General features: G+C 43.2%; 1 protein-coding gene across 1 annotated transcript in view; it reads left to right on the plus strand.

Annotated features, from left to right (window-relative positions):
• Nucleotides 1–8,445: 8,445 nt before the first annotated feature.
• The window catches only part of RAB32 (RAB32, member RAS oncogene family), a 40,831-nt gene continuing 36,391 nt past the window's right edge, over nt 8,446–12,885 (plus strand). Inside the window, exon 1 of the mRNA XM_060240704.1 lies at nt 8,446–9,157. Within this exon, the coding sequence (XP_060096687.1) occupies nt 8,914–9,157 (244 nt within the window). The 5' untranslated portion in view covers nt 8,446–8,913. The remainder of the gene's footprint in view (nt 9,158–12,885) is intronic.

Raw genomic sequence — 12,885 nt, forward strand, 5'->3', positions numbered from 1 at the left:
TTGTCCTTACTGGGCAGGATAGCTGCAATTAAAATGAATATTTTGCCAAGGATAATGTATTTGTTTCAAACCATCCCGATTGTAAAAGATGCAAAACAATTTAACAAATGGCAAAGGAAAATTTCTGACTTTATTTGGGCCGGAAAGAAACCAAGGATTAAGATGAAGATCTTAACGGATGCCAAAGAGAGAGGAGGTTTTCAACTTCCTAATCTAAGATTGTATCATGATGCAGTTTGTTTGACATGGATAAAAGATTGGATAATGCTGTTAGACAAAAAACCTTTATGGCTAGAAGCTCACGGAAATAAATTCAGCTGGCACGCGTACTTGTACTATGGGAAGAATAAAATGGATGGTTTTTTCTCTCACCACTATGTTAGAAATATCTTACTAAGTACTTGGATAAAATACAAGAAATATGGAGACGAGATAAAACCGCTGTGGATAGTGCCAGCAGAAGTAATAAAAATAACAGCTGAATCCGATGAAGAAAGAAAAATGTCATATAATCAACTGCTCAAATTCAAGGAGACAAAATTGAATTAAAATCCTCGGAAGAGCTAAATAATGAGTATGACTGGTTTCAAATGCAACAAATTTAAAAGCTTGATGGGAAATGATATTAAATCGGAGGGAATTAGACGAGAACAAACAGAACTGGAAAGGGTTCTGCTTGGTGATAATGAAAAACTGATATCAAAAGTATATAAGTTATTATTGAAATGGTCTACAGAAGAAGAAGTAGTAAAGTCCCAAATGGTCAAATGGGCAATTAATGTGAACAGAGAAATACAAATGGATGCATGGGAACATCTTTGGAAGAACTCAATGAAGATATCAACTTGTCAGAGTATAAAAGAGAACTGTTTTAAGATGATGTATAGGTGGTATATGACTCCGAAAAAACTGGCTAAGATGAGCAAGGAAATGTCGGATAGATGTTGGAAATGTAAAAAACATGGTTCTTTCTTCCATATGTGGTGGGCATGTGAAAAAGCGAAAGAATACTGGAAGATGATACAACAAGAAATCTCCAAAATTTTGGGCTATGATTTTAAGAAAATTGCAGAGAAGTTTTTGCTTGGATTACAATTAGAAAAATTTCCAAAGGAAGACAGGACTCTAATTTGGTACCTGCTATCAGCTGCTAGGACATTATACGCGCAGCTTTGGAAGCAAGAGAAGATACCAGAGAAATGGGACTGGACCATGAAAGTTTTATCATGGTGTGAAATGGACAAACTAACTAGAACACTAAGAGACTATGATTTAGAGATATTCAAAAGGGAGTGGAGGAAATTTAAAGGATATATGGAGGAAGAGTGGAAAGTAAAAAGATATTGGACAATTTTTTAGTAGTAAGAATATATATATTGAATTTTGATCAGTTAGTAGTCCCTTTAGTATTGAACTTGAATTTATAATCTCGGGGAAGTCATCATTGGAGGGAGGGGGGATTGAAATGTCATATGGATTAATACTGAAATAGTGAAGGAATAATTAAGTTGTGTAACCATATGCTATCAATAAATTCTTAAAACAAGACTCGGAAGCCTGGAAAGGAGTACTTGGCAAACACGGCACTGGCAACTGCAATGATAACGGGCGCCTCCTGCTAGAATTCTGCACGGAGCACCAGCTCACCATCACCAACACTATCCTTCAGCAGAAGAACAGCCTGAAGACAACCTGGATGCACCCACGGTCCAAGCACTGGCACCTTATTGACTACATTCTGGTGCGCCAGAGAGACCTTCAAGATGTCTTACACACCGAGTAATGCCCAGTGCGGAATGTCATACGGATCATCGTCTTGTACACTGCAATCTCCGTCTTCATTTTAAACCCACACCCAGGAGAGGAGGTATCCCTTGGAGGAAGCTTCAGGTTGGCAGCCTTCAGTCAGCCGAAGTTAAAGCTGCCTTCCAGGCAAAACTCCAGTCAAGAATTGAGGACCTCAGTTGCCCCACAGACCCTTCTCCAGAAGCACTCTGGGAACACCTAAAAACTACCATCCTGTTGATCTCTGAAGAAGTCCTCGGGTTCTCCACAAGGAAGAACAAGGACTGGTTTGACGAGAACAATCAAGAGATCCAAGAATTACTAGCGAAAAAGAGACCTGCCTACCAAGCACATCTTGCTCAGCCCTCCTGTCCCGGGAAAAAAGCAATCTTTCGCACTGCATGTAGCAACCTCCAGCGCAAGCTTCGAGACATTCAGAACGAGTGGTGGACCAAGCTTACAGAGAGAACCCAGCTGTGTGCAGACACTGGTGATTTAAGAGGGTTCTACGAAGCCCTGAAGGCAGTATATGGCCCATCATATCAGGCTCAGAGTCCCTTGCATAGTGCAGACGGCCAAATGCTCCTCACAGACAAGGCATCCATACTGAACCGGTGGTCAGAGTATTTTCAGGTTCTCTTCAGTGCCAACCGCATAGTTCAAGATTCAGCAATCCACCTCACCCCACTTCAACCAGTGAAAACAGAGTTGGATGAGATCCCCACCCTAGAAGAGACTGTTAAAGCCATCAAGCAACTGAAAAGTGGCAAGGCAGCAGGAGTTGATGGAATCCCACCAGAGATCTGGAAGCATGGGGGCACAGTACTACATAGCACACTTCACAAAGTACTTGTCACCTGCTGGGAACAAGGCAAACTACCACAGGACTTTCGCAATGCAATCATCATCACTCTACACAAGAACAAAGGGGAAAAGTCAGACTGCTCCAACTACCGGGGGATAACCCTGCTCTCCATCGCAGGCAAAATCCTCGCCAGAATACTCCTGAACAGACTGGTGCCCACCATTGCAGAAGAACTCCTCCCAGAGAGCCAGTGCGGCTTCAGAGCTAACAGGAGCACCACCGACATGGTATTTGTTCTCAGGCAGCTCCAAGAGAAATGCAGGGAACAGAACAAGGGTCTATATGTGACTTTTGTCGACCTTACCAAAGCTTTCGATACCGTTAGCAGGAAAGGCCTGTGGCAAATCTTGGAACATTTAGGATGTCCCCCAAGGTTCCTCAGCATGATCATCCAGCTACAAGAAGACCAGCGAGACCAAGTCAGACACTGCAACGACCTCTCGGAGCCCTTCCCAATAGGCACAGGTGTAAAGCAAGGCTGCGTTCTCGCGCCAACTCTCTTTACAATCTTCTTTAGCATGATGCTTCAAAGAGCCGCAGTTGATCTAGATGATGACGATGGTGTCTACATCCGCTATCGCACCGATGGAAGCCTGTTCAACCTGAGGCAACTAAAGGTTCACTCCAAGACAATGTAAAAACTTATCCGAGAGCTACTGTTTGCTGATGACGCTGCACTCGTCTCCCACTCGGTATCAGCTCTGCAGCATATGACGTCCTGCTTTGCAGAGGCTGCCAAGCTATTCGGCCTAGAAGTTAGTCTGAAGAAGACAGAAGTTCTCCACCAGCCTGCACCCCAGGAAGATTATCCTGAGCCACCTCGGTGGGAAGGGCGGGATATAAATTGAAATATAAATAAATAAATAAATAAATAAATAATCATCCTCCCTGCATCACTGTGGGTGAATCAGTTCTGAAGACAGTCCAGAAGTTCAGCTACCTGGGGTGCATCATCTCCTCAGATGCCAAGATTGACAAGGAGATTGACAACAGGCTGGCAAAGGCAAACCGTGCATTTGGCCGACTGCACAAAAGAGTGTGGAGCAACAAGCATCTGAAAAAAGGCACAAAGATCAATGTTTACAAAGCGGTTGTGATGACAACCCTCATCTACGGCTCCGAATCGTGGGTTTTATACCGTCATCACCTGCGACTCCTTGAGCGCTTTCATCAGCGCTGCCTTCGCACCATCCTCAACATCCACTGGAGTGACTTTGTAACCAACACTGAAGTCCTCAAGAGGGCGGAGGTTACAAGCATCGAGGCACTGCTGTTGAAGATGCAACTGCGCTGGGCAGGGCATATTTCTAGGATGGAAAACCACCGCCTTCCCAAGATTGCTCTGGGAACTTTCCATCGGCCATCGAAATAGAGGGGCACCAAAGAAGAGGTACAAGGACTCCTTGAAGAAATCCCTTGGCACCTGTCGCATCAACCATCACCAGTGGTCTGACCTAGCCTCAGATCGCAAAGCATGGAGGCACACCATCCACCAGGCTGTCTCTTCCTTTGAGAACGCACGCATAGCTGGTCTTGAGGACAAAAGGAGATTGAGGAAGAATCGCACTGCTACAGCACCAACCCCAAATCAGACTTTTCCCTGCAGCCACTGTGGCCGGATCTGCCTGTCCCGCATTGGTCTTGTCAGCCACCAGCGAGCCTGCAGCAGATGTGGACTACTGCACCCTTCTTAAATCTTTGTTCGCGAAGTCAAGCCGAGAGACTAGAGACTTATTTTTTAAATGAATGCTGGGAATTCAGAGGACCTGCTAAGCCTGTTGTTACAGAATGAGTAGGCACATTGATGAACACAGGTTATTGAGGAAGACTCAGCATGGGTTCTGTAAGGGAAGATCTTGCCTCACTAACCTGTTACATTTCTTTGAGGGGGTAAACAAACTTGTGGACAAAGGAGACCCGATAGATGTTGTTTACCTTGACTTCCAGAAAGCTTTTGATAAAGTTCCTCATCAAAGGCTCCTTAGAAAGCTTGAGAGTCATGGAGTAAAAGGACAGGTCCTCTTGTGGATCAAAAACTGGCTGAGTAATAGGAAGCAGAGAGTGAGTATAAATGGGCAGTCTTCGCAGTGGAGGACGGTAAGCAGTGGGGTGCCGCAGGGCTCGGTACTGGGTCCCATGCTCTTTAACTTGTTCATAAATGATTTAGAGTTGGGAGTGAGCAGTGAAGTGGCCAAATTTGCGGATGACACTAAATTGTTCAGGGTGGTGAGAACCAGAGAGGATTGTGAGGAACTCCAAAGGGATCTGTTGAGGCTGGGTGAGTGGGCGTCAACGTGGCAGATGCGGTTCAATGTGGCCAAGTGCAAAGTAATGCACATTGGGGCCAAGAATCCCAGCTACAAATACAAGTTGATGGGGTGTGAATTGGCAGAGACTGACCAAGAGAGAGATCTTGGGGTCATGGTAGATAATTCACTGAAAATGTCAAGGCAGTGTGCGTTTGCAATAAAAAAGGCCAACGCCATGCTGGGAATTATTAGGAAGGGAATTGAAAACAAATCAGCCAGTATCATAATGCCCCTGTATAAATCGATGGTGCGGTCTCATTTGGAGTACTGTGTGCAGTTCTGGTCGCCGCACCTCAAAAAGGATATTATAGCATTGGAGAAAGTTCAGAAAAGGGCAACTAGAATGATTAAAGGGCTGGAACACCTTCCCTATGAACAAAGGTTGAAACGCTTAGGGCTCTTTAGCTTGGAGAAACGTCGACTGAGGGGTGACATGATAGAGGTTTACAAGATAATGCATGGGATGGAGAAAGTAGAGAAAGAAGTACTTTTCTCCCTTTCTCACAATACGAGAACTCGTGGGCATTCGATGAAATTGCTGAGCAGACAGGTTAAAACGGATAAAAGGAAGTACTTCTTCACCCAAAGGGTGATTAACATGTGGAATTCACTGCCACAGGAGGTGGTGGCGGCCACAAGCATGGCCACCTTCAAGAGGGGGTTAGATAAAAATATGGAGCAGAGGTCCATCAGTGGCTATTAGCCACAGTGTGTGTGTGTGTCTGTGTGTATATATATATATATATATATATATATATATATATATATTTGGCCGCTGTGTGACACAGAATGTTGGACTGGATGGGCCATTGGCCTGATCTAACATGGCTTCTCTTATGTTCTTATGTTCTAATGCTCTAGTGCTATATCAGGTTCTATAGTGCTATATTTTAGGGCTATTTTTTTTTAAAAAAAAGAAAGGACAATCACTCATCTTCAGGGGGGAGGAGAGGGAGTGGTTTGATTTGACAGTTCAATTATTGAAAAGTGAGCTGCAGATGGATAACACAAAGGAAACTGACAGAGACATTAGTCATGAGGAAAAAGGCACTCAAAATCAACCTCCAATAAAGTAGTCTCAACTTCCAATAAAGTAGTCTCAAAAGAATGGGGAAAAATGTGGGGGGAGGGGGGACAAAAATGAAGTGAAAACTGAAGACACAAAAATGCATGCAGAAGTCAGTGGATAAACTGAAGCAGTATAAGGCCAGGATGAAAAAAAAAATGAATCCACAAGACCATTCTACAAGAGATTAGCCTTATAAAATCTGAACATTTTAAGGATACTTGTGAGCCTATAGGTATGCTCTGTATTTGCTTCTACTTTTACTCTTAGATTTTATGCAATACATGAAAAGGCTCTGTTAAAACTTTTGTGTTACCAACAGGCCCATAGAAGGCTGTGCTAGACCCACTTGCCAACAGGCCTGGAGAAAAAGTCCTGTTCCCTTAATAAAGGCTTACTAGACTTGACAGCACTTAACACATAACAATGTCTGGAAACAACTGCTGAGGCTTTTCACAGCATGGAGATAAATAACATCTAATTAAGACTCTATTAAGGGGCAGGACATTTTTTCCTCTAGGCTACTGGGATCCCCAATAACAACACACCTATCAGAGCCAAATCATACAGCCACTTTGTACATGCATAACTGAAGATCATTTGAATGTTGATAGAGTGTGAAATGCCTCCTTGCAGCACTACGTACACTGCCAATGCAAACATAATTAAGTCAATCACTTTGTTCTTTTCGGTTCTAGTTGGATGATCTACAATGAATACTATATGCACCATTTTATTTTCAATCCCATTCTTCCTCCAAGGATCTCAGGGTGGTATATGTATTTACAGCCTCTTTCTTCTCTCTCTCACTCCCTTCTTCTCTTCCAGGATCTCTGTGAGGCAGCTTAATTGTGAAGGCCCAAGCTTACCCAGTACATCTATTGCTGAGCGGGAATTCCCACTCTGATACTTTAACTACCTGGTCCCACTCTGATACTTTAACTGCCACATTGGTGATTAACCCATGGCATCATGTGTCACCCGGTAGTGTGAGTCTACATATGCTTTAATGCAACATTTGACTGGACTGAGACTGTAGATAAGTGGGAATAAGTGTGCAAAACTGACAATAGCAGGTGGTGGCTGGAGATCTGGCAACTAAAATCAGTTCACTTGAAAAACTAGGAAAATGTACCTCACTAAAGTCCCTCCCTTCCCCAAACCCCACCCTTCTCAGGCTCCACCCCCAAAATTTCCAGTTATTTCCCAACCCAAACCTATTTACTCTGAAGTATGTGACAATGGAGTTCCCTGGCAAGTACCACCAGAATGGAACTGTACTAGGAAGTATTCCACAGAAGCTGCTGAGACTTTTGAGTAAAATCTTCCATCTGATGAAATTAGATGTGATTCATGAACACTTTTATGCTAACCTAGAATATATTTTGTTAATCTCTGAAATTGCACTGAAGTCTTGATTTACTAGGGTTACAAGATGTCCTCTTTTTAAAGTGAGATGTCATAGTGATCACTAGTTTGAAGTAGTCAGGAAATACGTCATTTGTTCCTCAAAATATAATCCTAGATTTACCTTACTGCTACAAACACGTCTACCCACTTGAATTTACTTCTGAGTAAATACTGTTAAGAATGGATCATGCTGCTTATGGTCTTAACTCTAATTCAGTTATAAATTTAAGTCTAACTGAAAATTAGAACTAACTATTGCGGCTCCGTCACACATACATTTTCTACTCTCAAATTCTTAATATCAGGAAAAACTCCACTGGTACCTGGAAAATACAAAACTTCTATTTCTGACCCAACAGAAAAGCTGAGAGACTGGAAGCACGAAGCACCTATGCATAAACGCCCATTCAGAATTAGATATCCAGCCTCTAGGTGGGGCCTGGAGATCTCCCGCTTTTACAACTGATATATAGCTGGCAGAGATCAGCTCCCTCGGAGAAAATGGCTGCTTGGTCGGGTAGACTATGGCACTGTACCTGCTGCAGCCCCTTCCCTCTCCTGGATCTACCCCCTCCCCCCGAAGTCTCCAGGTATTTCCCAACCTAGACCTGGCAACCCTAATTCAGAACCTGCTTCTAGGATGGCTTCTAACAGAGATGAATTGCAGCGAAAATGGGGGATGGGCAAAACAGAAACGCATAAAAGCAATATGCGGACCCTCCTTCCCCCTTTTGTTCCTGTTTCTAAGTCACCCAAGCCTTCGGCCGCAATCTCCAGCTAGCCTTCCGTAAGAAAGCCCCTTTTTCATGACTTTCCTAGGAGTGGCGGCGACGAGGGGTTTTGTAATGCACCCCTCCGCCCCCCATGACGGAGTAAAGCTTTGCCTCTGGCTCTCTGCCTGCCACAGGATTGGATGTGGACAGGCAAACCAATCCCGCCGGGAAAAATGGGGAGCTCATATCACTAAAAGTATGACCGCCTCAGCGGGAAGGGCAGGGCCTGGGAAGAAAGGAAGTGGAAGGCCAATAGCCAAGAAGTGCAATGAAGACAGACCTATAAGAAGAGGAAATTCAGCAGCTAAGCAAGAAAGGCGTTTTACTATAACTAAAGGTCTCGCAGAAGGGAAGGAGGGGGAAACAGCGCCGTAGGAAGAATAAGAGTATGATCTAAGCCAGCTCCTCCTTTCTCACTGCCTCCTCCCTTCACTGGAGTTTTGTAACTTGCAGGGTTTCCGTGTCCTGTGACTGAAGTCAGGTGGTTCCCCTCTTCTCCTTTTCTCCCCCCCCCCCCCTCCCGTCCCGTCTGTAGCAGAAGCACCTTCCCGCCGAAGACAGAAGTGGGACAAAGAAAGTTTCTTTAGTAGTACAGACAGGGAAGTCACCAAGCGACTGGCGGCCAGCCAGCCTTTTCCCGCTCCCTCTTGTCTCCAGGCTCCCTTGAGAGGACGAGAAGCGACTGGGAGGTTGCAGGCAGGCAACATGAGAATGGCAGGAGGGGAGAGAAGCGGCGGGGGTTCCACTGGAGCGGGGGAATGCCGGGAACATCTCTTCAAAATCCTGGTCATCGGTGAGCTGGGCGTGGGCAAGACGAGTATTATCAAGCGTTACGTCCACCAGCTCTTCTCTCAGCATTACCGGGCCACTATCGGCGTAGACTTCGCCCTCAAAGTTCTCAATTGGGACAGCAAGACCCTGGTGCGGCTGCAGCTTTGGGATATCGCAGGTGAGGAAGCGAGAGGGGAAGGCCTGAGAGCACAGGCAGCGCAGTTAAACCTGGGGGGAAAGAGCTGCTCAAGATCAGACCGTCACCTTTCTCTCGGGTTCGTTATCTGTGAGCCGCTTGACTCCTACGGAAATTAATTCTCTGCATATGCTCCGAAGCAGTCGTTTTTTTGCTTATGGTGGTGTACGTTGCTGGGTTTAAATTTGCTGGTAAAGAGTGGCTGGACAGTGTGGTATGTTTAATGGAGTTGATTTACATTGACATTCCTGTACTATCATGCAACTAATTAGATGATGTTGGCTATTTCTTAGTCTAACCTGCAGCTCAGAGCTGAGCATATGTGTGTAAATGTACCCCGTGCTTGCAGGATAATGTAGTTCTGGAGTAAAGGATGCTGTGACACACGGACACTTACATTGAAATAAATGTTGGTCTTTAAAGTGATACTGGATTCTTGCTTTATTTTGCTAAACAGAGGGACTTAGCTAACTCTTTGAAATCTGAGGGCTTCTTTTCATCCATGTAGAGACCCTGATGAGGTTTAGTAGCTCAAATATTAAGCCTGGGCAGCAGTTTTCATTCACTGAAGCTGAAAGTTTCTTAGGAGTTCCTATTTTCTTATCCACTGTATGACTGTTAGAAACTCTTCCTCCTTTGCTGGTAGTGATTGATGGGTTTGTGGGGTTGGAGATGCTTTTTTTAAATTGAATTTTCTGTATGCTATATAGCTACCAAGTGCTCAGTAGAGAGGAAAAGTCCTCACAGGTCCTGAATTCTTTAGCATGGCAAAATAGCATGTAGCATTATCATCTGGTGGTGCTGTGGTCTGGATGTCTAAAATAAAAACTATGCATTATGATCTGTGTTATTTACATTTTTCAATAAGTAGTGCTTTCTTCTAAATCCATGGTAATTATAAGCAGCAGAGCTTTTGACATGGCAATTTTTCTTCAGTTACATCACTGCTATGGAGAAGTATGACCTTCTGAAAGGGAAGTGGACTTACGTTTTAAAACATGAATTTAAGTCTTTTTGCAAGCTTTCATATTGCTCTGCCATGGGAATTGTAAATCATTTGGTAATGGTTGACTAAAATGGGGATTCCACCCCCCTTGTTATGTTGCCCATCACTCAGTGATGGATTTGGCATCCCCCCCCCCCTCCAATTGGGCAGAAAAACTATATTGGAACTAACAGGTGCATCTTGCAGAGAGAGGGATGAATGGGAACTATTTAAACTATTGAAAAGTAATTTGCAAGCTGCTGCAAAACTGTCAGTATTCTCACCTTTTAAGAATTATTGCACTGTCAAAAAACTTTTGAGTATTTGTTAAGTTAGCTAGGTACTCACCTTTAGACTCAAGGGACTGATTTCAGCAAGCCAGACCAGTCACTCCTACTCTACCCTTAAATTTGGCTTCCTTGTACATAAGCTGAGAATGCTGTACTGGATAGCGTGTTCTAACATGGACGCTTACCATGCTGTTTCAAATTGTGGCATGTAAAATGATTGGCTTAAGATTACTAGACTTTAAAACAATATGTGTATAAAATATGACTGTTTTTTGGTAGGCTATTCAAAACAAAGGCTATAACTTTCCATATATTTTATACCTTGGTTGAATTAACAAAGTAGTTATTAATATGGAAACATTTTTCTTGCTCAGAGTGGTATAGGAAAAAGTACTGGAGGTAACTGCAAGAAACAGCATAGTTTAATATAGGCTATCTTCTGTTTCAGCCATGTAACAATATGCCATTGCTGGCACTGTCTAACAGTGCCTAGTCACATAAATATGGAAGTGTAGAGATTCTTTCATGACAGCTGTTCGGCTTCCTGGGTCTCTTAAAAGTTTAAGAGAAGCAGTTATGGAGTTGTTTAACACTGCACATAGCAGGTTTTGTTTGTTTTTAACTTGAACATTTTTTTAAAACCAATGACTTGGCTCAGAACTTAATATTTTTTGAATGAGTGTTTGCTATCTTCCTTGATAGAAGAAAAGAAAATGTAATAGCAATACTGGCAAGATTGATGTATTTTGGTCATGTCTTGTTCAGAGAATCTGATCTACAAGACAGCTCCTTTATTAGTTCTGAAGTGTTAAGCTACACATGGTAAGACATACCAATTATTGTTCTTCATTGTGGAGTGCTACAGAATTGTTGGATCTCTCTAATCATGGATTTGTTTCTCTCCTTCAAATACTAGAAATGTCAGGAACTGTGTTTTATAGGTCAGTTACTGTACTTCGGTATATATTGGTGAAGCACCAGTGCAGTATGCAGCTTAACCAGCAAGGAGCATCACTAAAGAGATGCCTATGCTTATGTTTGATCTCTAGAAACAAAGCTAGGTAACACTTTGCCTGTTTGCTCACCGCAAGTGGTGCAGGTAATTGTTTAAACGGGTACAGGAAAATGTAAACAGTAAATTCATCCTAATAGTGTACATTCCTCTCTAGTATATTCACAGAGAAACTCAAAGTTTAGACTTGTGTTGTGGTATTGGTACATTTGTGTGTTCTTCAGAGGAATGACCACTATTCTCATAGCAGTTGTTTGTCAATCCACAGGAATACTTTTTAAAAACTTAACTAAAAATCAAAAACTGTAGGGTGATGGTCAGTAGTCCAGAGTCTATCCAGGAGTGTTGAACTCATTTGTTATGAGGGCCGAGCCTGACATAAATGAGACCTTGTTGGGCCGAGTCATGACGGGCTGGGCCATGTATGTACCTATTTAAGATTAGGTAGCAGAGATATAAACTTTATAAAGGATACAGACAAACACAATTACAGATTTTAAAAAGTTAAAATAAAACATGCTTATTAGCACTTGTTGGCCTTAAAGCTGCTCTCTTTGTATCTCTCCCATGGGATCCAGGAAAATGGACAAAGGAAGCTTGGGCTCTTTCCTTCCTTCCCCAGGGGGCCAAGAGGGGGAGGCGCCTCAGCCAATAGAAGGAAGAGAGGCTTGGCTCAGTAGCTCTGCTGTGCAATTGAGAAAGCCTTGCAAAGCAAGCTATCCCTCCCCCCTTCCTCCTCAAGGGAGGAGCCTCAGCCAATGGAGAAAATAGAGACTTTGCTCTGTAGCTCCTGAGCAGTTGAGCAAGCCTTGCAAAACAAGCTGTTATGCAGAAGGAAGCAAGAGAGAGGGAGAGGGAAGCAGATGACAGCCAGTTGCTCAGGGGCCTGATAGGCCTCCGGGCTGCATGTTTGACACCCCTGATATAGACCTTGTTTCTGTGACCTAATTTGCAAAGGCTGCTGGTGGCTTTTGAAATTCAGCACTCCTTGGTGCCCAAAGTTGCTATAAGGCTCTCTGATGCATCTCTTGAGGTTAATTCACCAGAGACATTGATATTAGCTAGAGGGGCCACAGCAACATACATGCTGCTCTGGAGAATAGAAAAAGTAGGAGGTGGAAATTCCAAGAACATTCAACTGTGAGTGCTGAACTTTTTGGCAAGCAAACCCATGCTCAGAGGAATTAATAATTTTATTGTAATTTAACTACAGTGGCTTCTTATATATAAAATAATAGATTTTAAAGTTCATAAGAGATTGGGGTGGGGTTTTCATAAGAGATTCATAAGAGATTTCAGAGCTCCTGCTAGAGCAACTTTACTTGGAGGTGTAACATGCTATTGTTCTTAGTATATGTATTAATGGTTCTGATCAACTTAAATGGTCTTCCTGTCTTCAGACTTGGGGATTAGGTTTTATTTA

This window comes from Heteronotia binoei, chromosome 1 (genome assembly GCF_032191835.1).
Source record: "Heteronotia binoei isolate CCM8104 ecotype False Entrance Well chromosome 1, APGP_CSIRO_Hbin_v1, whole genome shotgun sequence".
Lineage (NCBI taxonomy): Eukaryota > Metazoa > Chordata > Lepidosauria > Squamata > Gekkonidae > Heteronotia > Heteronotia binoei.